This window comes from Trichosurus vulpecula, chromosome 5 (genome assembly GCF_011100635.1).
Source record: "Trichosurus vulpecula isolate mTriVul1 chromosome 5, mTriVul1.pri, whole genome shotgun sequence".
NCBI lineage: Eukaryota > Metazoa > Chordata > Mammalia > Diprotodontia > Phalangeridae > Trichosurus > Trichosurus vulpecula.
In genome coordinates, this window is record NC_050577.1 from 53,457,799 (window position 1) to 53,484,144 (window position 26,346).

The following is a 26,346-nucleotide window of genomic DNA, read 5'->3' on the forward strand; positions in this document are numbered from 1 at the left end:
GTGTGTATGGTGGGAGGATGGTGTGAGCTTGTAATTTCATCATAGAGGAAACTCTACCAATGCGAATCAGTCCTGTTGTTTGAGTTTCAGTCAAAGAACAAGAATTCTTAAACTGGAATTAGTGAACTTGCTTTAATATTTTGATAATCATATTTCAATAGAATTCGTTTCCTTTTGTAAAGCTAGGCAATTTATATAAAGAGATTGGAAGCATTTTCTGAGAAGGAGTCCATAGGCTTAAGTACACCACCAGAGGAGTCCATGATACAGGAAAAGGTTAAGATCTCCTGCCTTAAAGGGTCACCTGATACTCTAAGGCAGGTCTGTCCAAAACACCGGCTGTGCGCCCCCATGCGGCCAGCCTGTCCATCACAAGCACAGAAATAGACACAAATGGTTTAGTTAAAGCATTTGTCTCCACACCCTTAGTACATAGGCAGGCCACATAAAATTGCACTGCGGGCCGCATGCCCTGGACAGCCCTACTCTAAGGGGTTGAGGGACTTGTCCGTGGTTAAAGAGACAGTATGTGTTAGAGGCTGGAAGCGAACTCATCTTCTTGACTCTGAAGTAGTCTCTATCCACTATTCCCTATTACCTCTCAAAATGCCTAAAGGATATAAAATATAAAATAAAATAAAAATATACAGTGCCTAAAATAAACTCCAGTGTCCTGAGATGCTTGAGGAATTGAGGGACCAACATCATCCCTCATTAATGGAATAACTGGCATTTTGGTGAAGTGTTGGTGGTTAAGCAGCACGCTTTTTTCTTTTCATCCTTGTTGATTGGAATCACTTTCAAACTATGCCCAAAGAGCTATAAAACCATGCATACCCTTTGATCCAGTAATACCACTACTAGGCCTGTATCCAAAAAAGATGATAAAACATGGAAAGGACCTACACGTACAAAGATATTTATAGCAGCTCTTTTTGCGGTGGCCAAGTACTGGAAATTGAGGGGATGCCCATCAATCAGGGAATGGCTGAACAAGTTGTGGTATATGAATGTGATGGAATACTACTGCACTATAAGAAATGATTAGCAAGCAGATTTCAGGAAAAAAATCCTGGAGAAGCTTACATGAACTGATGCTGAGTGAAATGAGCAGAACCTGGAGAACACTATACATAGTAACAGCAACATCGTGTGATGATCAACCATGACAGAGTTAGCTCTTCTCAGCAATACAATGATCCAAGATAATTCCAAAAGACTCATGGTGAAAAATGCTATCTACATAGAGAGGAAGAACTATGGAATCTGAATGCACATCAAAGCATACTATTTTCACCTTTTTTGTTTTTTCTTTCTCGTGGCTTTTCCCTTTTGTTCTGATTTTTCTTTCACAACATGACTAGTGTAGAAATATGTTTAACATGATCATACGTGTATAACCTATAGCATATTGCTTGCTGTCTTGGAGAGGGGCAGGAGAGAGGGAGGGAGAAAAATTTGGAACTCAGAATCTTATAAAAAATGAATGTTGAAAACTAGTTCTACATATAATTGGGAAAAATACAATACTATTAAGTCGGGGAGGGGGGAGGGAGAAATCACTTCCAAATGAATTAATTCACTTTATTGACTTAGTAAGTCCAGGATAATGAACCTAGCTTATCCTTCTATACTATATGGTGTCATTCCTCATAGTAGGGAGAAGTGGTGTATAGGTGCTGTGGCAGATTTGAGCATAGTCCTTTTCCACTTATGTGCGGGACCTTTGAGAAATATTTAGACCTCAGTTTTCTCATGAGCATAATAATTACTCTAGGATCATAGGATCAGAGATTTTGAGCTTGGATGTGATCTTAATGAAAATCTAGGCCAACTCTCTTATTTTACTGGTGAGAAAGAAGGGGTCTATAGGCCACACCACCAAAGGGGTCCATGATACAGAAGCCTAGAGAAGTTAAATAATATTGTCTCACATCTTCTTTAGGGGAAAAGCTAAGTTTGAATCCAGATCTTTTGGTGCTCTTTTTTGCCACCTTTTATTACTTCTCTACCTCTCTACCTTAGTGGATAAAATATGATCACATATCTAAAATGCTTTGTAAACTATAAAACATTATGCTAGTGTAAGCTTTTATTATCCTCATTATTTATTTGTTTGGCTTTTGGTCTAGGCCTATAATATGCTATAGGAAATTCCTTTGATCACTACAGGTAAGCCCTTATTCTGTCATTTATAGCTTTAGAAAGTTGCCTAGGGCACTGAGAGTCTAATGTTTTGCCTAAAGTCACCCAGCCACTGGGTGGCTGAAGCAGGCCCTTCCTGCCCCTGAGGCTGGAAGAAAGGCACCATAGCCACTGCCCAATTTATATAGTGGTTGTATGCTTTAGAAGGATGGGGAGAGGAGATAAAGTCTCCTGACCTACAGTGCAAACCTGGAGTGTTACTAATCACTAATAATAGCTAGCATTTCTATAGCTAATGTTTGCAAAGTGCTTTATATATGCTTGATCTCTGATAACAGTTCCAGGTTCATTTTTTTAAAAAATGTGTTTTGTCATTTTGCCTTTTTTCTATAAAAAGTGGTATGTTAGGGAGAGGGAAATCTGGTTAATTTAAAGTTTTTTTGGAGTAAATAAGGATAGAAAATTCATAAGTAATTGCTAGTATTTCTGTATTGGCACAAGGTTTATGAAATACTTTATAGATAAATGTGAGCTATTATTATTAAGTTCCTTCATTTGATCCTTGACCCTCCTGGGTGATAGGTGCTATTACTATCCCCATTTTGTCAGTGAAGAAACTGAGGCTGATGAAGTGCTTAGGTAGGGTCATACAACCAGGACGTGTCTGAAGGAGTTTTTGGATTTGGGTCTCTCTGACTCCAGGTTTAATGCTCTCTCCACCAGGCCACCTAAAGATGGTGTTTTGAAACTCTAAAAGTTAACATACTCATAACATGACTTTGAAGTTTCATTCCTAATGACTAATGCATCATTATATCCATAAGCCCCCAAGTTATCTAAATGATTTAAACATTTAGTAGGAGCTACTATAGTTAATTGGCTATGTGATAACACGTATGTGTATTTGATGGAGATTGCTGGCATTTGGCTTTAAGTTCTAGGTACAGACAATTAAGACGGTATTTAAAATGTAAAGCCCTTTTTGCTTTAATTGAAAGTTTTAGAGAACTGACTTAATTACAATTATGACAGTGGAGGGTATTGACAGATCAAAGATCAAAGGTTTCTAGGGAGCTGGGTAGATGGCTTTTCCATGGATGATGACAAAGGAAGCTTTTTGTTGCCCTTGGAATTAGACATCTCCTGGAGGCTCACAGCCTTTGCCACCAACCCGACTTTTCCTGCCCTCCATTCTTCATTCCCGGTCCAACACAGTTGAGACCTCGGTATAAAGATGACAGCTGTAATAATAGATTGTGCCCTACATCCATTGCCTTTAGGTATACACAATTCTTTTTCCTCATTTTCTCTGCCATTACATAATACCCAGGAGAGAAAAGTTGCACCTGGATACGTTGCATAGAGCGTTATATGTGGTAACTTCATAAACTAGATATTTTAGCATTTTTTGTGTTGTGGATTCCTTTTCAGGATAACATTTTTAAATGCAAGCAAGCAACTAGCATTTATTAAGTGCTTACAGTGTGCCAGGCACTGGGTTAATTGTTGGGAACACAAAAGAAAGACAAAAAAAACAGTTCCTGCTCTGAAGGAGCTCACAATGCAATGGAGGAGACAACATGCTATCAGTGATGTACAAATAGGATGTATACAAGGTGAATGGGGGAGATAATCTTAGGAGGAAAAACCTAAGATTAAGGAGGACTTTAAGCTTTTTGCAGAAGGTGGGACTTTAGCTGAGACTGGAAGGAAGCGAGGAGGCAGATAATTCCAGGCATGGGATACAACCAGTGAAAAAGTCTCAGTTGGGATGGAGTACTGGGTGTGAGGAACAGCAAAGAAATCAGTGTCACTGGACTGCAGAATAAGGGGAAGGCTGTAAGGGATAAGAAGACTGGAAAGGTAGGGAGGGCAGGTTATGAAAAGTTCTAAAATATGGTATATGAGATTACAAAGGAAATCAGTTATTTTGAAATGTAGTTATCTACATCTATCTAGTATATGTGTACATCTTCCTTCCTTCCTTCCTTCCTTCCTTCCTTCCTTCCTTCCTTCCTTCCTTCCTTCCTGCCTTCCTGCCTTCCTGCCTTCCTGCCTTCCTGCCTTCCTGCCTTCCTGCCTTTCTGCCTTCCTTTCCTTCTTTCTTTCTGTCTAGGTGAATAACCACTGGCCTCAAGTGTTTTTTGAAGGATTGAAATAGACTGTATCTGCCACCAGCTCAAATAGTCATGTCTCCACCTTTTCATAGCTGGACTTCATGAGTTGCTGGGGTCAGAAAAATGAATCATTTGGTGACCAGTCTTTTGATGATGAGCCTCTCCCCACTTAGCTAGGCTGGTTCTCACATAGCAGTTCATCACTGAGGCTTTCTAGCTGCACTGAACTTCCCAGAGCTGGCCCTCCGTCCACTGGAGTAACCTTTAAGAACACCCAAGTGTCATCACCATACCAGCATGAGTCATCAGAGTAGAATTTTATTGAAGGGGTTTCTAAATCATGGGATCAAAAGTGGATTTTTCTATCTCTTTTTAAACAGGTACTGTCTTCCTTTACTGATAAAGAATTATTAGCATATGCAAAAGCTGGAGCAGTAGCTGAAGAGGTCCTAGCAGCAATTAGAACTGTAATTGCTTTTGGAGGACAAAAGAAAGAGCTGGAAAGGTTGGTTTCTCTCTCTCTCTCCCTCTCTTAGCTGATTGAAAAAAAAATATGTTGTACTTTTAAGTATTTCCCTGTATGCCTTGTTTTATTATATTGCATGTAAAGAAAATACTTCTGTGATGCTTGGTATTATTTTTGTTGTTGTTCAGATGTGTTCCACTCTTCATGATCGTATTTGGAGTTTTCTTGGCAAAGATACCAGAGTGGTTTGCCATTTCCTTTTCCAGCTCATCTTACAGATGAGGAAACTCAGGCAAATAGCATTAAGTGACTAGTCCAGGGTCACACAGCTAGTAAATGTCTGAGGCCGGTTTTGAACTCAGGTCTTTGTGACTCCAGGCTCTGCACTCTATTCACTGCACTGGTGTATGAATTTCCATAAAATATGACATGTTAGAGGTAGTCTTCCAGTAGATTCTGGGTATTCAAAGGTAGTAATAATTTCTATTATGCATAAATGTACTATAGTTGACAGTTCTCTGATCAGTTCTAGCAGTTTATCACACAGTTGATTTACATGCAAAAGGCATGCAAAATAATTCTCATTCTAGCCTGAGCCAGTTATTATTAGGATAGTAAATCTACAAGGGGAAAAGGCCCTATCCATAATGTGTTCCATAATATTTTTAATTATTTGCTGTTTGGAGTTATTAATGTCCTTCTTCCCTTCTGTTAAGAGATAAATGAAAGTTGACTGTTATCTTGAAATTTGAAATAATAACTCCAATGTGTTCTGAAAACAAAAGAATGTGTTTAATTTTGAAGCACATTAACAAATAAATGACCTTGATTATATGTCACTGAGTATAAGAATGAAATCAGTTTTCAAACATCTTGAAGGCAGAGAACAGAACACCTAGCTTCCTGAAAAGCAAGTTAATTCAGTTTGATTTTTCAGGATTAAGAAACAGCCTGTTAGCTTAAGAGGAAATAATACTTTTACATTATGCTGTTAAAGCTTTTGATTTTATTCCCGGTGGTCTTCCAAGCAGATTTGAGACTTGTAGCTGAAATGCCAAAATTATTTCGCATGTATGCGGCAGGATCCTAGATGTGACATTCAGATCAGTGGTGGTATTAATTTTAAAAACCCATTAGTTCAGCCTGGCATAGGTTTTGGGCTAGCCCAGAGAGCTGGACTTTTGCCTATTAGTCTGAACGGTGAGCTCCACTTTTTATGGTTTTCCAGAGAAGGAAGCAATGTTTTTTTTTTTTTCTTACAGAAGAGACTTAATGGATTTTCTCTCTTGGAACTCTGCCTACTGACCTGGCAGCATTGGGGGCTGGCTAGTAGGCTTTGCTGTAAATAGTCAGACCCAAGGGGAGATAATAAGACCTGGGCTGCTCCAGAGACCACTCCACTGTCTTAATATTTTTGACTGGGAACTCAGTAGTGAAACAGAGGACTTACTCGTACAGTGAATGAATGCCGGCAAGAGTAGCTAGCACCTTGAAGAAAACATTAAAAGCTTAAACAATTTTGGTATCTTGGAGGTGTCATTACACAAGCTCAACTTTGTGGTTCAGGTTTTTCCCTAAGAACAAGGGTATGGTAGTTGTATATTTAGGAAGAAAAAACAAACCACCTAAATCCAAGATGGGAACGAGTGAATGTTGCTAAGGATTACTTTTAAAATATTTTTAAAATTACTGTTATTCAAAAAAAATTAAGCAATTAAAAAAACCCAAAAGGATTAAGACCTTGGTTGTATTCTGGTTAGTGTCACTATCTTGGGAAAGTCATTCCACTTCCTGCCTTCCCACTCCACCAAGTGTGAAGAATACTGTAGGGAGAACGCCCAACACCATATGTCTCTTAGAGTTGATTTGAGGACCCATTGAGATGTCACATATACAGTGCCTTATACACTATAAAGACTTTCTCAAATGTGAACTGTGAATATGGGAAAGATCTGTGATTTTGCCATGATAGGTTATGCCTGTGTAGGAGCTCCTCCTCAAATAGAGATCATGATACCCTACAACTTAGCAGGTGAGTCCTAGGGAGCTATACAACACAGAAGGTGGTCTAGTGATTTGTCCAAGGTCACATAGCTAGTAAATATTGAAGGCAAGATTTGAATTTAGGTTGTCTTGATTCTGAACCAAGCATTCTGTCCACTTTACCACACTCCTTCTGAGCTATTATAATTGATGTTAAAAAACAGAAAATAGTTCTTTTTATAATCACCTTTTTCTTCTCTACCCTCCTTTCACTTATCGATCTTTTCTGGGATCTAAATTATTCTCTTTCTCATTGTTGCTTCTTCTTGTGTGTAATGTTTTCTTCTGACAACTTGGGACAGCTTGATGTCAATGAAATGGCTTCCACCAGCATTAGCCTGGGTAAGCAATCACTTGAAGTACATGAGATTACAGGTGTGAGCTTCAGCTCTGAGTTTTGGGGTTTTTTTTATCATTAACCTGAATAACATGCCTAGTAATGGCTGCCTGTAAGTACAAGATTGGGTAATGAACAACCAGCTAGAAGGTACTAACTTTTTGAGTTTGTGAATAAAAAATAACCTTTTTGAGATCCAAGATTTTATCTAAGAAGGTGAAAATTTCCAAATTTATTTGGGCAAATGTGTTTTGTCCTTTTTAAAATATTATAGGATCATAAAATTTAGAGCTCAAAGGAGACCATCTATTCTGGTGGTTTTCAAACTTTTTTGCCTCAGGACTCCTTTATACTCTTAAAAGTTATTGAAGATCCCAAACAGCTTTTGTTTATGTGGATCATATCTATCAATATTTACCGTATTTGAAATCAAAACTGACAAATTTTTAAAATTTATATTTTAATTCATTTTAAAGAAACAATAATAAACTACATGTTAATATAAATAACATTTTAATGAAAAATAACTATATTTTCCAAAAGAAAAAAGAAGAGGGACTTGCTTTGCATGTTTTTGCAAATCTCTCTGATGTATGGCTCAATAGAAGACAGCTAGATTCTCATATCTGCTTTTGCATTTGATCTGTTGTTATGTCAATATGCTGTTTTGGTTGAAATATGTCAAGAAGACCCAGCCTTATATAGATATGTAGCTGGAAAAAGGAGGAGTATTTTTATAAGCCAATAATGCCTTAGTGTTGTTATGAAAGTAGTTTTGATTTTGAGGATGTGCTGAAAGGGTCCTGAAGACCCCACAGGGATCCTAGAGGTCTTTGAGAGCCATCAGGCTAATCCAGTCTTTTCATTTTACCAATGAAGAAACTAAGGTCCAAAGAGTTTAGCTGTCAGCATTTGAACTAAGAGGCTCAGACTCCGAATGTAGTGAACTTTCTACTCAGCACACCATGCTGGCTCTATATTTTGGGAGGTTTCCTCAAATGACAGGGCAATTGTATTCATTTTATTTACTGTCTTTTGCTGCATAGTCTTGAAACTGCCAGTTTGGCATTGGGGTAGAAGGGAGGCTTGGGATTGGATTAATAGTTTCTACAGTAATTAAATTTTGCCACAAATAGATCCAGTTAGAAAGCTGATAAACCCAGATGAGAGAGACATAAGAGGACTAAACCTGAGGAGAAATGATCATGCTTGTTGTCACTCACAGAGAGGAAGTCACTGAATGGATTTTAATTTTGGCTGATCTTCTTGAGGGCTTATGCATCCCGAGCCTCAGTTATCAAAATACCAACTTAAATATTTATTTTAATATAATTCATATTTGTTATAATGTAGAACCGCAAGCATAAAGAACACAAAGATTTTTAGTGACATATGAGTTGTTTTGTATATAAATGGTGTTTTATAGGCTCAGATACTTTCTAGCTATGTGGTACTTGGGAAGTTACCTAATCTCTTTCAGCCTCAGTTTCTCTATCTGTAAAAAGGGACTCATAATAGCTGTTACCTCCCAGAGTTGTTGTAAGGATAAAATAATATAAAGCACTTTGCAAACCTTAAAGTGCTATGTAAATGCCAGATATTATTAATATGAGAGGATTTTGTTTGGTTCTTCAGCCATGAATCATGTTGATAAACATTTTAATTCTGCACATATGTAGTTCTTACATAAATACATATTTCAGTTCAGTCATGTTCAACTCTTTGCGACCCCATTTGAGGTTTTATTGGCAAAGATACTGTAGTGGTTTGCCATTTCCTTCTCAAGTTCATTTTACAGATGAGGAAACTGAGGCAAACAGGGTTAAGTGACTTGCTGAAGGTTACACAGCTAGTAAGTATCTGAGGCCAGAAGAGTCCTATTTTGACAGAATTAGTCTTAGAAAGCTACAAAGGCAAATTAACTTATTTAACATGAATGGGAAAGAGGCTGTTAAATGAAGCTGAAAAGAAAGAATGTAATATAGCACATACAAAAGTTAAGAAGATCATGGATGGATATTTGGTATAAACTGTCAACTATTTCTGAAAGTGCCATTTGGCCGCATGTTGTGATGAGCTTTAATTCTCTCCAATTCTGGATCTCATGGGTGTTTTCTGCTTGGTACTTTCAAATCAAAGTGAATCTATGGTTTTTTTTTTAATCAAGAATAAAAAGTTACAGAAATTATGTCCTTTGACATCAGGAATCATCCTTTCTCCAAGGATAAAAGTTAATGCTTCAGTGAGAATATAGGCAAAATTTTTTTAGTTATCAGATGTTGGATTGATGGGGAATATTTGGGTGGCATCATGCATATTTAGGACATCCCTGATCTTGTACTGACTGTTGTTCATGAGGGTGTGTATATTTTCTAATTGCTGCTGTCTTTTGCAGGTACAACAAAAATTTAGAAGACGCTAAAAGTCTTGGGATAAAAAAAGCTATTACAGCCAATATTTCAATGGGAATTGCCTTCCTCCTGATATATGCCTCATATTCACTGGCATTCTGGTATGGGACAACTTTGATCATTGCTAAGGAATACTCTATTGGACAAGTACTCACTGTAAGTGTGTTTGCTTAGGATTTGCTCAAGAAATCATTAGGAGGTGTTTTGCTTTGACAAGATCTGTATTTAGTAGGATGGAGGAATAATACAGTAACTGTTAAAAGTAGCAATATATAGGTACTAGATTAGAAAAGTAGTAAAGGAATTGCCTGTATCATGAAGCTAAACAGTATTAACCCAGTAGCTAAAGGTCCTGGGTTCAAATTCTGCCTTTGAGGCTTACCATCTATGTGATCTTGTGCAAGTCACTGACCTCTCCTTGGGCCCCCACTGGTTCGTGGGTAAAATGAGGGTGGACTAGATAGCCCCTGAGATGCCTTCCACCTCAAAAGCTATGATCCTCTGAAAATATAATTTATGATCTTTATCTTTCACTAGATTGCTTATTTATTTAATCATTTAAATAAGATTTTTAAGTTAGATTTTGTTTTTAAAATGCACAATTATTTATTTTCTCTCCCTTCCACCTGGCCTTATTAGGAAAAAGAAATCTCTTGAAACAGATCTGCATTGTTAAACAAAACAAATTCCTACATTGGCTATATCCAAAAATTAGGTTTAAAAATTTTTTTAGGCCTAATAAGAAACTCAATAAATAAATGGAACATTACAAAATATATAAACCAATTAACTTTTAACTACTTACATTATGGTACATTTTATGTCTTTTGGTTATCCTCTTTCAATCTCTGTTCCTCCTGTGTACTTAGCAGATTTTTTTCTTTCTTTTTTTGCTGTTTATTAGTCATATTATGTGGTCTTTTTTGCTTCAGCCTTCTTTGTTCTGCATAATTTCATATCAGTCTGTCTTTGATTCTTTGTAATTTTCATGTTTGTCACCTTTGATGGCATTAATATTTTCACTCACTCATTCTACCACATCTTAGGCCTTTTCTGTTCCTCAGACATGTGTAGGTCTTTGTTGTTACAAGTAAACTAAGGGATACTTTTTGAACTGTTCTTTTTTTCCTTTTAATGACATCCTTAAGCCATAGCCCTGCTATCCATTTCCTTAATTTATTTTTCATGTCATATGGCTAGAGCTAACATTTCTAAAACTACATCAAGTTGCCTAGATAAGTTTCAAAAAAATATATTTAAGATTTAAATAGCAATAGCTATCAGAGGTTTTTATTTTTCTGTTCTGCACATGTGATCTCTTAAAGATCTAAAAAGGACCTTAGAGATCATTTAGTCCGACTGCCTAATCTTATTTTTACAGATGAAGAAACTGAGGCCCAGAGAGGCAAAGTGATTTAGCCAAGGAGACACAGTTAGATGTGTAGTGTCTTTGTGTGCCTCATCTCCTAGCTGTGTCTTGCCAGTCTCAGAGTAGACGGTGCATGTACCTGACAAAAACTTTCTGATGAAAGATGCAGCTTCCTTGGCTTACCTCAGGAAAGCTTTCAGAGCCTGATATAACAGTTGTCTGCTGATTTTTTTTAGAATATAACAGATATATTTATTATATTATATTATATAATTATAAAATATGTAATATAATATATATTGTATATCCCTTTTTATTTTAAACTTAAATACTAGAACTTAAAAACACAATAAAAAGAAACAAATTATATACTTGAATATTGAAACTTAAATTCGAAGTAAGAAAAGAAAAAATATTATCATGTGCACAGCAAAATGTAAGAGGATTCAAAATATACAACAATAAGTTTCCATTTCAAGAAAGCCTATGTAATAAATACCACACATTTTGTTCACAGCTGTCCATCTTTTCTTTGCTTCCTTCTAAGTTTTCTTTTGTTCTCTGCTGTGCTTTTTACTTTGTTCTTTTCCCCCCTTCTCCTCCCCCCAGAAGGTTAACTGAGGATATATGTGTGTATGCACATACATACATATACACATATATATGCACATACACACATATATACATACACATACAAACATACCAATATATACACATACACACAAAGATATATACATATATGTGCACATACATACACATACATACATATACTTACATACCTATAATCATATGCATATATAAACATATACATTTATATGTATCTATGTAAGACTATCCTATACTTATTTGTTCTCTCTTTCTCTAAGGGGGGATAACCTCTTCTCTCATAAGTCCAAGTCTTTCCATATTTTTCTAAGTCCATCAACTCATCATTTCCTACACCACAGCAATATTCCAAACTTATACTGTCTAGTTATTTTAAATAGTCTAAAACAATATTGATTGATATTGCTGATATATAGTGTAGTTTCCCTATTTTTCTCTTTTGATTAAATCTATTTTGGCTTTAACTTTGTCTGAGCTCATGATTGCTATCCCTGCTTTTTTTCCCTAATAAATTCCACTCCTGATCTTTATTTTATATATATATATATATATATAAAACATCAGAGAGGGGGGGGGGGAAGGGCACACCCACAGTTCCAGGCCCTCACCTTCCAAAATCACAAAGCCAAATCAAATCCCAAAACTTCTCCATTAGACATACCCTGTGAAGTCTTCACAATTATCCATCCCATTCACTACCCAATTACTAATAACGACCTGAGACATATGTTTTACATTTCCTTATATAAAAAGTAAACAGTCTGTCTTTATTGGGTCCCTTGTAATTAGTCTTTGGTATGTATCTTATATTCCTCTTGGATCTCATATGTCAAATCTTCTGTTAAGTTCAGTTTTTTTTTCTTTTAACAAAATCCTGAAAGTTTGACAATTCATTAAATGTCCATTTTTTTTCATTCAGGATTTTGCTTAACTTTGCTGGGTATAATATCTTTGGCCATATCCCCAGTTCTTTTTCTCTTCAATATACAGTTTTCTGAGACCTTCAGTCTTTCAGTGTCACTGCTGCTAGGCCTTGTGTGCTTCTAATTGTGGCACTATCATATTTAAACTTTTTTTCTTGTGGTTTACTATATTTTCTTTCTGAGCTGGGGTTTTCTGAATTTGACTATGATATTCCTGTAGGTTTTCCTCATGGATTTTTTCTATTTCTACTTTCCCCTCTTGTTCTAATGCTTCAGGACAATTTTCTTTGATCACTCCTTGTATTGTTGTATTAAGATTCTTTTTTTGATCCTACAATCCGATTATTCTTATGTTTTCTCTTCTTCATCTGTTCTCCAGATCAGTTGTTTTTCTTATGAGATGTTTCACATTCTCTTCTTTTTTCATTCTTTATATTTTGTTGTTATTATTTCTTATTCTCTTATAATTTCAATGGCTTCCCTTTGCGCAATTCTAATATTCAAGGAGCCATTTTTTCCCTTAAGATTCTACATCTCCTTTTCTAATTGGTTGACTTTCTTTTCGTAATCTTCTTATTTTTACTGGATTCTTTTTATTTTTTTTTGTTTTTCCTCAGTCACTCTCATTTCTTTTTTAAAGTCTTTTTTAAGTTCTTCTATAAATTCTTTTTGGATGGGCTCCCATTTGATGTTACCCATTGGGGTAGGAGAGGATTTTGTTTTGCTTCATTTTCCTCCTCTGAGGATGAACCCTGTCTTCTCTATTCCCATAACTTTCAGTGGTTGTATTTGTTCTCCTTTGCCTCCTGCTCGTTTTATTTTTTTTTTGTAGCAGTTTATTTTTTATAATCAATCGCCTCTAGGCCTCCGGCCTCAGACCTCTGGCCTGGAACTGAAACCAGGAACTCTGGCCTCCTGTAAGCACCCACAGCCAGTGGCCAGCAGTGACCCAGCCCCACTTTTGGTGTGTGCTAGCTCCTTCTCACCTAGGGCCAAGTCTGGACAGCAAAGGTGAGCCTGGCATCCCCTATTACCAGAGGTTTCCTCAATCTTCCCCTGCTCAGACGCCTGATTCCTCATGTTGTCTGGAGGTGAAAATTCCTGTGACTGAGGCCAAGGCTACCTCCACAAGGCAGCTAACCCCAGTGCTCATTACTTGCTGTTTTGGTGGAACTAGCCTGGAGGTGTTTACTCTTCTGGAGGACCAAATCTCACACTGGGATTTTTCTTCAGATCTTCTCTGATTGTCCCAGGAGGACCATTGTTCTGTCCCAACACTTGTTTATTTTTACCACTCTGTGTTCTCCCCAAGGCACTATTTTATTTTGTTTGTGTGGGAAATCAGGAGAGTTTGGAATTTTCTGACCTACTCCACCATCTTCCCAGAATCCCCTTGTATGCTAATCTTAAAACCAGGGGGAAATCAGTATGTTTCATTTTATGTAAGACATGTTCTGGGCCTCGCCCATAAAATAATGAGGTCAGACTAGTTGATTTCTGTCATTGCTTCTATTTCTAAAATGTCATTTTGAATTGAGCCAAGGACAAAATCTAGCCTGTAAAAATAGCTCACATCGTAGATGATTTATGTTGCCATTTAGAAGAGTATATCTTTCCCTAATCATCTGAATCTGAGGCAAAAATTAATGAATACAGTAATGAGAAGTATCTCAGTCATTTCTAAGCATGTTAGAAAATGAAGGATTGCCTTTTCGGGGAGGACAAAGGGTTTAATTGATGTCTTTTTGGAGTATGGTTTTAAAAGAAGGGAAATAATCTTCCAGGATATTTTATAATTTCTCTTATGGAAAACATTTAAAATGATCCCTTACATTCTGGTCACAATTTATACTCTAATATGTTTATAAGAAATGTAAATAGTCTTAGTTTTATTTATTATACAGATCCTGACTGTTTAAGGTTGGAAAAGGACTGAGGACAACAATAACAGTAAGGAGGAGGAGCTGAATCCAAATGCATTTTCTAAAAAATTATTTCAGAATTGTCCAGTGTTGCCAATTAACTAAAATTCTATCCATCTGAAAACCAGTTAACTCCACTGTAGTTAATGCTTTTAGTTGAAAATAAGGGTCCAAATGATGCTTATCACTTGGACTTTCTCCATCAAGAAACTGGGATATAGGTTTATCATTTGAATTATAGTTCATAGACATGTACTGAGTATCAGCAACGTGAAAGGTGCTATGTTAAGTAAATTTTATACCTAGTTCCTGTATCTCCCCATCCTTCCTTGTTGCTGCCATCAATTGTTTTTCAGCTCATCCTACCAGGTTTTTCGAAGGTTTCAGTACCTAAATTATGATCTTTCCCTCTATTCCATTACTTTCCTCATGGTCTTGAATATTTATATTGATAATCCCTTGTATAACATGATTTCCCAGCCTCCTCAACTAGTTGTCATCATTCCTCCTTCTCCTCCTCGTCCTTCTCCATCTCCTCCTCCTCCATCTTCATTTCTTCCCTGTCCTCCTCCTCCTTCTTCTCCTTGTCCTCTTCCTTCTCTTCTTCATCAGCTTCTTCTCCACATTATTTCAGCCTCATATCAACATACAGGCAGTGGAGGATGTCTTCTATAAATTGCTTAGGGATAGGAAGCACATCTTATATCCTCAGCAGTCCATGAACAAAGAATAGCCTTAGGATCAGAGGAATGTCAGGGAGAAAATTTGCAAGGGGATTCAGCCCTGGACTTATTCTCTAAGAATGTAGAAAAATAGGAAATTCCTCGCCAACCAACTCATGTTAAGGGTCCCTGGAGGCATCCAATGTAGTGTTTAGTGGCTCTTCTAATTCAATAGGCAATTTCCCCAGAGACAGGCTAACCTAGGTTCAAGGTACTCTCTGTGTCTTGTTCCAAGTGCTTTGTGGGTCTGCATATACTAAAAACCATGACTCATGAGCTGCTACCAATGTATTGACTTTTAATATCCAGAGGACATGATTAGTTCAAAGCAAAGGCATTTAGTGAGAAGAGTAGATGTATAAAAGGGTACACATGTAGGGAACATATTTATCTGGGGCTCACATGTGGAGAGGGAACTTAGGTCTCTGTACCACAAAGATAGTCCTTTCTGGACATGTTGTCTTTCTGACTGGTGCCACCCAAAGGCCCATTGGACTCGTGGCTTTAAGTGCTTCTCACCAATTCCAGATTTAGCTGAAGTATTTGGTTTGTAGTACTATCTCTAGAATGCTCTTTTATTTTAAAAGATTACTTAGGGGATTTTTTATATAATTCTTTTAGACAAGAAGCCACTATTTTCTCATCTTTAAGAAAAGCAACAGCCTTAGGAAAAAACCTTTCTCACCTTTCTTTCTTTTATGGATCAACTTTTCTTTTTGCAGAGTCTAGGCTAGTAGGCATTTATCTCCAGCTGATTCCTCAGCCCAAGTGCCATACTCTTTAGGACACAGCACAGCATTATTCCAGCTGAGTGCCCTCTGGCTTAATCTTCAATTAAAACTAAATGCCTTAGTCTTTAGACTTGAGGTCTCCAAGGGTAATCTTACTCTAATTCTTGGTAAGCACTCCTTATATGTATTCTGAAAGTTTGTAAAACCTTGTAGAGGAGCAGTAATTACCAAACACTATGGAGTTCAGGATTTTCCAGTTTTCTGTCTCTAAACTTATTCCATTTTTGCATATAGGCCAGTGGGTGTGAAGTGAGGAGAAAACTGAGATGGTATACCTAAGGCCAGGGGCAAAGTCATTACCTCCTCTACCTGGCCAGCTAATTCCTAACACAGTTCTGGACTCACTCTATGTCAGTAATCCACAAGGGGGAATTAATTATTCACAAATTGGCAGAAGGAGAGCTAAGCCACCATTTTCTATGATTTATTACAATTCATTTTGAAATGATAGGAAATACTGTTAAAAAGACATACACCCACATTTTGCAGTTGAAAATGTATTTTAAAAAGACAGTCTTGCCTGAATATGAAGTTTGTATAACATTAAACCATAGAACTTTCTGATTGTTTTATGCTACTCTTCTGAGAACTTTTTTTTTAATCTCACGGAATAACTTTGCAAATTTCGTATTGTCAGTAATTAAGGCCATTAATTTGTTTTGTTTCTCCTGTAACTTTTTTCAGTTGTGATAACTCTTCTTAAATAAATGGCTCCAAGACAATTCTGAAGGAGTCTAGAGAAAGAACTGATGGAGTCTGAGTGTAGATTGAAGCATACTTTTTTCTTTTAACTTTATTTTACTTGATGTTTTGGGTTTTTTTTTTTTGGTCCACATTTTCTTTTGCAACATAGCTAACGTGGAAATGTTTTGCATGATTACACATGTAAATGTACCTCAAATTGCTTACTTTCTCAAGGAGGAGGGAGAGAATATGGAACTCAATGTTTTTTAAAAAAAATAAATATTTAAAAATTTGTGTTTACATGTAATTGAGAAAAAATAAAATAAAAATTAAATGTTAAAAATAAAATAAAATAAATGGTTATGTAAAAGGAAAAAAGTTGCCCAATAAAAAGGATTAGAGTCCTAGAAAGGACTAAATAACCTCATATAACTTTCTTCCCATTTACCTAGGTCTTCTTTTCTGTGATAATTGGAGCCTTCAGTGTTGGACAGGCATCACCAAGCATTGAAGCTTTCGCTAATGCAAGAGGTGCAGCCTATGGAGTCTTCAAGATAATCGATAGTGTAAGTTTCAGCTTTTCTTATATAATATGTGTATTCACATCCACATACATACATACATACATACATACATACATACACACACACACTCCAATTGAGAGTATATTTTATACCCTTCTCTTCATCATTATCTTAAAGGAAACATGTCAATATTCCCTTAATATAATCCAATATATGAAAATCCAAATTTGTAGTTTGAGGGTACCAAGGGGCCAAGAAAGAACATAAATGTGCAAAGGATAAGTCAAGCAGTTTATTATTTAGAGGCATGCAAATGTGTGTGGTCCCACAGGCACATATCAGTGGTGGCTAGATTTGCAGCATACCCCAATTGAGAGCCTAGATCTTCTTGGTTTCTGCCCTTATATCTAATTGTTGTTGTTGGGCAGATTTACAGGGACTGTGTGGGAGGAGGACTCCTCAGTCACTCAGGGAGTCATTCAGTGGGTAGTCTGGACTGTTCCCCCGCACACACATACCAATTACACTGTGATTACTGAAGTTTGCTAACTTTACATACTTAGATTAGATGAAGTTTGCTAAACTGATAGTTTGCTAACTTTGCATATCTAAATGTAAATGTAGCTGACCAAACCAAGTTGTTGGATGCATAAGAACTTCCCAGTGTATCAGACATGATTAGTGCTATAATATTAATCATAAGGTTACTTTAAATAGCAAGAATTCATAGTATAATGAAAATTTGATTTTATTAATAGAACTCCGGGCACAAGCCTGGGCATTTTCCAAGTCTCCTCGTTAAATGTTTCTGGCTTCTAGAGAGGACCATCAGGATTCCAGACTCCATGCTTCACACAGCACTGAATAATGGTCTTCTCTATCAGTGATGACAGTCTTATGCAAATACCCAGGCTTGTGAGCCCTGGGTTACATTTTCTTAATACTTTCTGAGGGATAAGTCTTTGTTATTGTAAATCATAAACCCCTCAAAAAAAGAAGAAAAGATTGCAATTCTGAATTGGTAGCATATTAGGGTAGGAAAGTTTTCAAATGAAAATGAAATCCTGGTTTCTTGTGCCAATTAAATCACTTACTGGCTTAGGCAGGTCACTTCAACTCCCTGAATCTCAGTTTCCCTCATTTGCAGAATGAATGAGTTTAATTAAATTAAATCTAGGTTCCTTTCTATCATTTTAATTTTTGTAAGACTCTGGATTACTTAAATTTTCTGAGTTCCATCCAATGACCAGCTTTTAAAAGCTTTAAGACTACTGAATTTTGACTGTACATTTGTTTTTTTCCCCTGAGTTCTAAGCACCCAGGTTATTTTTATTCTTTCTTGGAATAAATGAGCACCTTCTATCTCTTCAGATAAAAAGGGGAGTAATATGATATAGTAGATAGAGAACAGAGAACCTCATTGTAAGGAAAATCTGGCTTCAAATCCAACCTCTTACACCTGCTGGATGTATGACCACGGGGAAGTCAATTAACTTCTCAATGCCCATGCCCACTCCCATTCCCCCAGGCTATTCTCTAAGACACCAAAGTTACAAAGCAGACAGGAGTTCCTTGTGCCAGTGAAATTTCAGGTCCATCTAAAGGGGGAAAACAATTTTAAGTATGTGTTTTTCTTGGTTTTGGGTGTCTAGGATTGTCACTAGTCTAGAAATCTTATCACAGAACCATATGAGTTTCTAAGTAAGAAAGGACTTGAGAGATCATCTAGGCTTATCCCCCCCAATTTAAAGAAAAGGAAACACATACTTAGAGTTCAGATGGTTTGCTGGTAGAGATAGGATTGGAACCATTGTCTTGGCTCCTCATCCAGTCTTCCTTCTCTATTGTATACAATATTACATTTTAAGTAGGCATAAAAATTGGGACAAAAAAATTAGCTCCATACTTATCCTTGGTATGAATTTTCTCATAAGGTGATAATGGAGGAAATCAATTGGCTCTGAGTTATTGTTGTTCAGTCATGTTCAACTGTTTGTGATCCCCTTTGTGGTTTTCTTGGTAGAGATACTGGACTGATTTGCTATTTCCTTTTCCAGTTCATTTTACAGATGAGGAACCTGAGGCAAACAGGGTTAAGTGATTTGCTCAGGGTCACACATCTAATAAGTATCTGAGGCTAGATTTGAACTCGTGAAGATGACTCTTCCTGACTCCAAGCCCAGCACTCTATCTACTGTGCTATCTGTCTACCCAAGGCTATGGGTTAGATCTGTACTAAACCTCAAAGAACCTTTGGTTTTGTTGATTTAAGAAGAGGGGGAGAGTGCTCAGTGTCACTCCATCCCATATTGCTTATTGCAATAGATTCACACCAGGCTGCCCATAGTCACATGGTTCTTTTTCAGCTACCATGTCCACTGCCTTAGGTTCAAGATGCCCTCCGCTGACTTTTTTCTTATTTATCTGTACAACCAGATAGGGCTTTAAGTGCTTGTTCTGTATGGATTACCATGTTTGGAGCAGCTTCCAACTCTTCTTAAGCTAGATCAGTAAAAGAGTTTTTGCCATCATGTAGCATTCAAAAAATTACACATGGGTGGTGAATTTTATTTCTTGGAATTTCATTTGTATTCATTACCAGTGAGATGTGAGCTCAAGTCTTTCTGAATTCAGCCCCATCACCCTATTGTTCAGCATTGTGTCTCTCTGTCCTATCTGATGAGTGTATCTCATAATATTACTAGAATTAACTTTTCCACTCTTATACTTGGTCCATTAATACATTGTGCTTAAATTCCTAGGGGAGGAAAAATTCAGTTTGGTAACCCAGAAGTATTCTAATTTTTTCATGTTTTATTTAGAATCCAAGTATTGACAGCTATTCAACAAGTGGCCATAAACCAGATAATATTCATGGAAACTTGGAGTTCAAAAATGTTCATTTCACTTACCCTTCTCGGGCAGAAGTTAAGGTGAGAGATTCCAAATGCCCAAATAGATTTTTAATCTCATTAATTTGCATATTCCCTCCTGTGAAGCAGATCATCACTCATCAACAGCTGCCCTGTTTTTCTCTTGCCTATCTCCTCCCATAAGTTCACTGGAAGCTTTCTTGATTTCTTCTAATGTTGAGAGGACACCAGTGGAGGACTTGGGCTGCTCAGCTGTCATCCTTGTTAACTTGTGACTAGCCCATCTTCTCTTCCTGTCATACATTACTTTTATAATATCTTTTATTCCTGTTCTTCTTTGGAGTTATATATTGCAATCTACATACACTCCACCTTGTATCTCTCCATTGCCCACTGAGAAATATTCATCTTCAGTTTTTCAGAGACTGTTGTGTACTATGTATCACAGCTGAACAACACTAGTGGAATATTGGTAATAAAAAGATAGGCCTTTGTTTCCAGGAGAACAAATTCATATATGAAAATAGGTGCACAAATTAAAGTGATGAGTTGTTTTCCTGGAGGAATAATTTCTGTCATGGTCCTGTGTTCATCTGTTTTTGTGTTTTGCTTAGGAACTGTTCAATAAAAATAAATTCAAATGGCATGCTTAAATTGAAACATAATTTTGAACAGAAAACTACTAAATTTCAATCACGAGTTTTGTAGGCCCTGTTTCTGAATTGTATTAATATCAATTGTCTTTTTCTTACCTGTCCATACAGATTTTGAAGGGCCTCAATCTCAAGGTTAACAGTGGACAAACAGTAGCATTGGTTGGAAACAGTGGCTGTGGGAAAAGCACAACTGTTCAGTTGATACAGAGATTATACGATCCCACCGAGGGTGTGGTAAGAATCAATTCCACCAATATTTTTAAAGTGCCTACTATGTGCTAAACTGTTGGAGTTTCAAGGATATGGAATGTATGAAATGATGAGGGAGGACTAGCTCCTCTGGTTGGAAGGCTAGCTAAGCCCTTTTCAGGGCTGCTCATGCACCTTTGGTGTCCACCTGTTACCCAACACTGACTTGTGTCTCCAAGAAGCTGTAGCATGTGCAGCAGCTACATCCTTGTAGAACTATCTGGCCAGAAGGAGAAAACCAGGTGGAAGGGAACCAAGAGGTGTCAAACCTGTCGGGCATGTGAAGACATCCCCCTGGCAGAATGGGCAAATGAGAACAATTTGTTCTAAATTTCCATGAAGGCTGCTGAAGCAGGTGCTATGGAGCTCTTAGAACTTGGTCAGACATAGAAGATGCCAAGGTCTTCCCCTGCATCCCAGGCCATCACCAGTCACCTTGACTTTTGTCTTGCTACTGGATTTTGATGACTGTAGAAGAGAGAGTGAGGCTGACAGCTTTGTTCAACTCTGCCTCACTTAAATCCAACTCACTCACAAGTCAAGACATCACCCACTGTAAAGCCAATGGTCCTCTTTGAAAATGAAGGATAAACAACAACAATTCTACTAGGAGGATATAACATATACATAAATAAGTTTTTTTTGTTTTTGTTTAAATCATTATTTATTTAATATTTTTAGTTTTCAGCATTAATTTTCCCTAGAGTTTGATTTACAAATATTCTCCCCATTTCTACCCTCCCCCCACTCCAAGATGGCATATATTCTGATTACCCCATTCCCCAGTCAACCCTCCCTTCTGTCACCCCACTCCCCCCCATCCCCTTTTCCGTTACTTTCTTGTAGGGCAAGATAGATGTTTATGCCCCATTGCCTATATATCTTAATTTCCTAGTTTCATACAAAAACTTTTTTTTGAAAATCTTCTTTTAAAACTTTGTGTTCCAGATGTTCTCCCCTTTTTCCTCCCCCCCCCACCCAAGAAGGCAAGCAATTCAACATAGGCCACACATGTATCATTATGTAAAACCCATCTACAATACTCATGTTGTGAAAGACTAACTATATTTTGCTCCTTCCTATCCTATCCCACTTTATCAAATTTTCTCCCTTTTCAAAAGTATTTTCTTTTGATTACCTCCTCCCCCTATCTGCCCTCCCTTCTATCATCCCCCCTTTTTTATCTCCATCCTCCTTCTTTCCTGTGGGGTAAGATACCCAATTGAGTGTGTATGTTATTCTCTCCTCAGGTCAAATCCAATGAGAGCAAGATTCACTCATTCCCCCTCACCTGCCCCCTCTTCCCTCCCAACAGAACTGCTATTTCTTGCCACTTTTATGCGAGATAATTTATCCCATTCTATCTCTCCCTTTCTCCCTCTCTCAATATATTCCTCTCTCATCCCTTAATTTGATTTTATTTTTTAGATATCATCCCTTCATATTCAACTCACCCTGTGCCATATATGTGTGTGTGTGTATAACATATACACACATACATACACATATATACACATATATAATATACATACACATATATACATATACATACGTATATATGTATATTCCTTTCAGTTACCCTAATACTGAGGTCTCATGAATTATATACATCATCTTTCCATGTAGGAATGTAAACAAAACAGTTCAACTTTAGTAAGTCCCTTATGATTTCTCTTTCTTGATTACCTTTTCATGCTTCTCTTGATTCTTGTTTTTGAAACTCAAATTTTCTATTCAGCTCTGGTGTTTTCACTGAGAAAGCTTGAAAGTCCTGTATTTTGTTGAAAATCCATATTTTGCCTTGGAGCATGATACTCAGTTTTTCTGGGTAGATGGTTCTAATCCTAGCTCCATTGACCTCCAGAATATCATATTCCAAGCCCTTCGATCCCTTAATGTAGAAGCTGCTGGATCTTGTGTTATTCTTATTGTTTTTTCACAATGCTCAAATTGTTTCTTTCTGGCTGCTTGCAGTATTTTCTCCTTGACCTTGGGAACTCTGGAATTTGGCAACAATATTCCTAGGAGTTTTCTTTTTGGGATCTTTTTGAGGAGATGATCTGTGGATTCTTTCAACTTCTATTTTACCCTCTGACTCTAAAATATGAGGGCAGTTTTCCTTGATAATTTCTTGAAAGATGATATCTAGGCTCTTTTTTTGATCATGGCTTTCAGGTAGTCCAATAATTTTTAACTTCTCTCTCCTGGATCTATTTTTCAGGTTAGTGGTTTTTCCGAGCAGATATTTCACATTGTCTTCCACTTTTTCATTCCGTTGGTTCTGTTTTATAATATCTTGATTTCTCATAAAGTCACTAGCTTCGACTTGCTCCAATCTAATTTTTAAGGTAGTATTTTTTTCAGTGGTCTTTTGGACCTCCTTTTCCGTTTGGGTAATTCTGTCTTTCAAGGCATTCTTCTCCTCATTGGCTTTTTCGAACTCTTTTGCCATTTGAGTTAGTCTATTTTTTAAGATGTTCTTTTCTTCAGTATTTTTTGGGGTCTCCTTTAGCAAGTCATTGACTTGTTTTTTGTGGTTTTCTCACATGTTTCTCATTTCTCTTCCTATTTTTTCCTCTACTTCTCTAACTTGCTTTTCCAAATCCTTTTTGAGCTTTTCCTTGGCCTGTGACCAGTTCATGTTTTTCTTGGAGGCTTTTGATGTCGGATCGTTGACTTTGTTGACTTCTTCTGGCCGTATGTTTTGGTCTTGTTTGTCACCAAAGAAAGATTCCAAAGTCTGGGTCTGACTCTGAGTCCGTTTTCCCTGCCTGGCCATGTTCCCAGCCAACTACTTTACCCTTGAGTTTTTCATCAGGGTATGACTGCTTGTAGAGTGTAGAGTACTTTGTTCCAAGCTTGAGGGGATGTGCTGTTGTTTTCAGAGCTATTTCTATACAGCTAGCTCTGCCACACCAGTGCTCCTCCCCCCCCCCCAAGAATCGCCAACCTTCACGAGACTTAGATCTTAAGCAGGCTCTGCACTTCTGCTCTGATTCACCACTTAATTCCTCCCACCAGGTGGGCCTGGGGCTGGAAGCAACTGCAGCTGTAGTTCTGTAGCTGCACCACCCCCATTGCCCCCCAGGGGCAGAGACCTAACTGGGAACTCCTTCACTCTGTTCCCGCAGCTTTACCCACTAACCTTCTCTGTTGTCTTTGGTGTTTCTGGGTTGAGAAGTCTGCTAACTGCCACAGATCACTGATTCAGGGCACTAGGGCCTGTTCCACCCAACTCTTGGTCAGGTTGGTCCTGCTGCCACAAATGCAAGGCTCTGCTCTGCTCCCACTCCCAGCTCCGTGAGTGATAGACCTTACCCAGTGACCATCCAACCCTGTCCTGGAGCTCTGCTTCCCTCTGCTATTTTGTGGGTTCTGCAGTTCTAGAATTTGTTCAGAGCCATTTTCTATAGGTTTTTGGAGGGATGGAGGTAGGGGGGGAGCTCATGCAAGTCCCTGCTTTACAGCTGCCATCTTGGCTCCACCCCCACAAATAAGTTTTTTTAAGGTAATTTGGGGAAGGAGTGAATCAGGAAACTTTTCCTTGTTGGATATAATGCCTACTTAAGCTGAACTTTGAAGAAAAGATAAGTACCCTGACAGATGAGAAAGTGTGTTCTAGGCATGGGGGATGAATGATACAAATGTACCGAGCCAAAATATAGATGGCTAAATTTGGGATACAGTGAATAGTCCAGTTTAACTGGAATGTGGAGTGTGTGAAGAACAACAGAGTGAAATATGGCTAGAAAGTAAGTTGCAAGTCAGATCACCAAATTTAAATGTTATATAGAAGAGTTTGTATTCCTTTAAGAAAAGGGAGCCACTGAGGATTTTTGAGTGGAGGAGTGCCATGATCAGAATGACTTTAATTTTTAGCAACTGTATAGAAGACAGATTATAGAACACAGAGGATGGTGTCAGGGAGACCAATAAGAAAGCTATCAAAATTTTCTAGACAAGAGGTAATTAAGTCTTTGAGTATGGTGGTGGCCATGTGAGAAAGGGGCAGCTAGATAGCACAGCAGATGTGGAGTCAGGAAAACTTGAGTTCAAATGCAGCTTTAGACACTTACTAGCTGTGTGACCTTGGGTGAGTGACTTAACACTGTCTGCCTCAGTTTCTTCATCTATAAAATGAGCTGGAGAAGGAAATGGCAAACCACTGCCATATCATTGCCAGGAAACCCCAAAAGGGGTCATGAAGAGTCAGACACAACTGAAACAACTGAACAACAACAACCACAAATGTGAGAAGAGAAAAAGATGAAGAAGGGAAACATGTTTTGCAATTGTAATAGCAACACTTGGCAATTGAATATGAGTACTCAGAGAGATGGCAAGTCAAATATAACTCTGAGGTGCCAAAGAAAATGGTGCTCTTCTCCACAAATGACTTTAATTGACTTAAATAATTTAATGATACAAACTGATTTTTGGCATTGGGTTTACATTAATCTTTTTGACTTACATAGATATGTGAAGGTGGAATTTGCCTCTCTTCCAGGTCACCATCGATGGACAGGATATCCGGTCCCTAAATGTGAGGTATCTGAGGGAAATTACTGGAGTTGTGAGTCAAGAGCCAGTACTGTTTGCAACTACAATTGCTGAAAATATTCGCTATGGCCGTGAAAATGTCACCATGGAAGAGATTGAGAAAGCTGTCAAAGAAGCCAATGCCTATGACTTTATAATGAAACTTCCTAAAGTAAGAAATTTTCCATCCTAGTTGTAGGTGGTGTAAACCTGAACTCCCCTTCAACATGGGCTCCTGAAGGCTATATTGCCCTCCCCTCCTCCAAGTTCAAGGCACTTTTTGGTCAGTAGCTTTTCAAAACTGAAACTCATAAGCCTCAATAATCAGACCAAATAAAAGGACATGTTAATTCAAAGCAAAAAGCTTTGAATTAAAAACAAGAGGAGTTGGGCAAATAGCAAGGAATATGCCACCATGTAAAAATGGTCACAGTGTTTTAGCACCCCCTGTCAGTGGTAGGAGAAGGAACAAAGATACATCATCAGAACATTCAGGCTCCTAAATTTCAGCTCAGGTAGAAGACTTCTCTGTCTCCAGAGCTGCTGGTTGCTACTTCCACACAGAATGACTGATGTTTCCCTATGGACTACTTTCTTTGCTACGCTATCATGTGCTGGTTCTCCACTCAGTTGTAGTTTCTGAGCTTCCTTCCCTCCTCATGTGGTTGTGACAGAGCACAGCCTAATGTGACTTATTTGTGCTCCTTTGTAAGTCAGCCCCACAGCTGCATCCATACAGCAAGAATCCCTCTGGCCAAATCTGTCATTTTGACTACTTTGCCTTCCTCTTTGACAGCAAGTCCCCAAGCCTCACCTGATATTTGGAATGGGGCAGATAAACTCTTTTCCCATCATCCCATTAGGTGCCCCTAAAAGTGAGTAAGCAACTATTCTCAGTAGGTTTACTTAGCAAGAATGGAAAGGGCAGGTTGGTTTTGCTAACTTTTGTCCCATATTCCTACCACTGAA

General features: G+C 37.7%; 1 protein-coding gene across 6 annotated transcripts in view; it reads left to right on the plus strand.

Annotated features, from left to right (window-relative positions):
- LOC118849937 (ATP-dependent translocase ABCB1-like) overlaps positions 1–26,346 on the plus strand; it is a 496,364-nt gene that overhangs the window by 134,420 nt on the left and 335,598 nt on the right. For all 6 annotated transcript variants that reach the window (XM_036759036.1, XM_036759039.1, XM_036759038.1 and 3 more), the window contains 6 exons: positions 4,643–4,767; positions 9,504–9,675; positions 16,989–17,102; positions 19,883–19,993; positions 20,698–20,823; positions 25,346–25,549. In XM_036759036.1, coding sequence (XP_036614931.1) covers positions 4,643–4,767; positions 9,504–9,675; positions 16,989–17,102; positions 19,883–19,993; positions 20,698–20,823; positions 25,346–25,549 — 852 coding nt within the window. The remainder of the gene's footprint in view (positions 1–4,642; positions 4,768–9,503; positions 9,676–16,988; positions 17,103–19,882; positions 19,994–20,697; positions 20,824–25,345; positions 25,550–26,346) is intronic.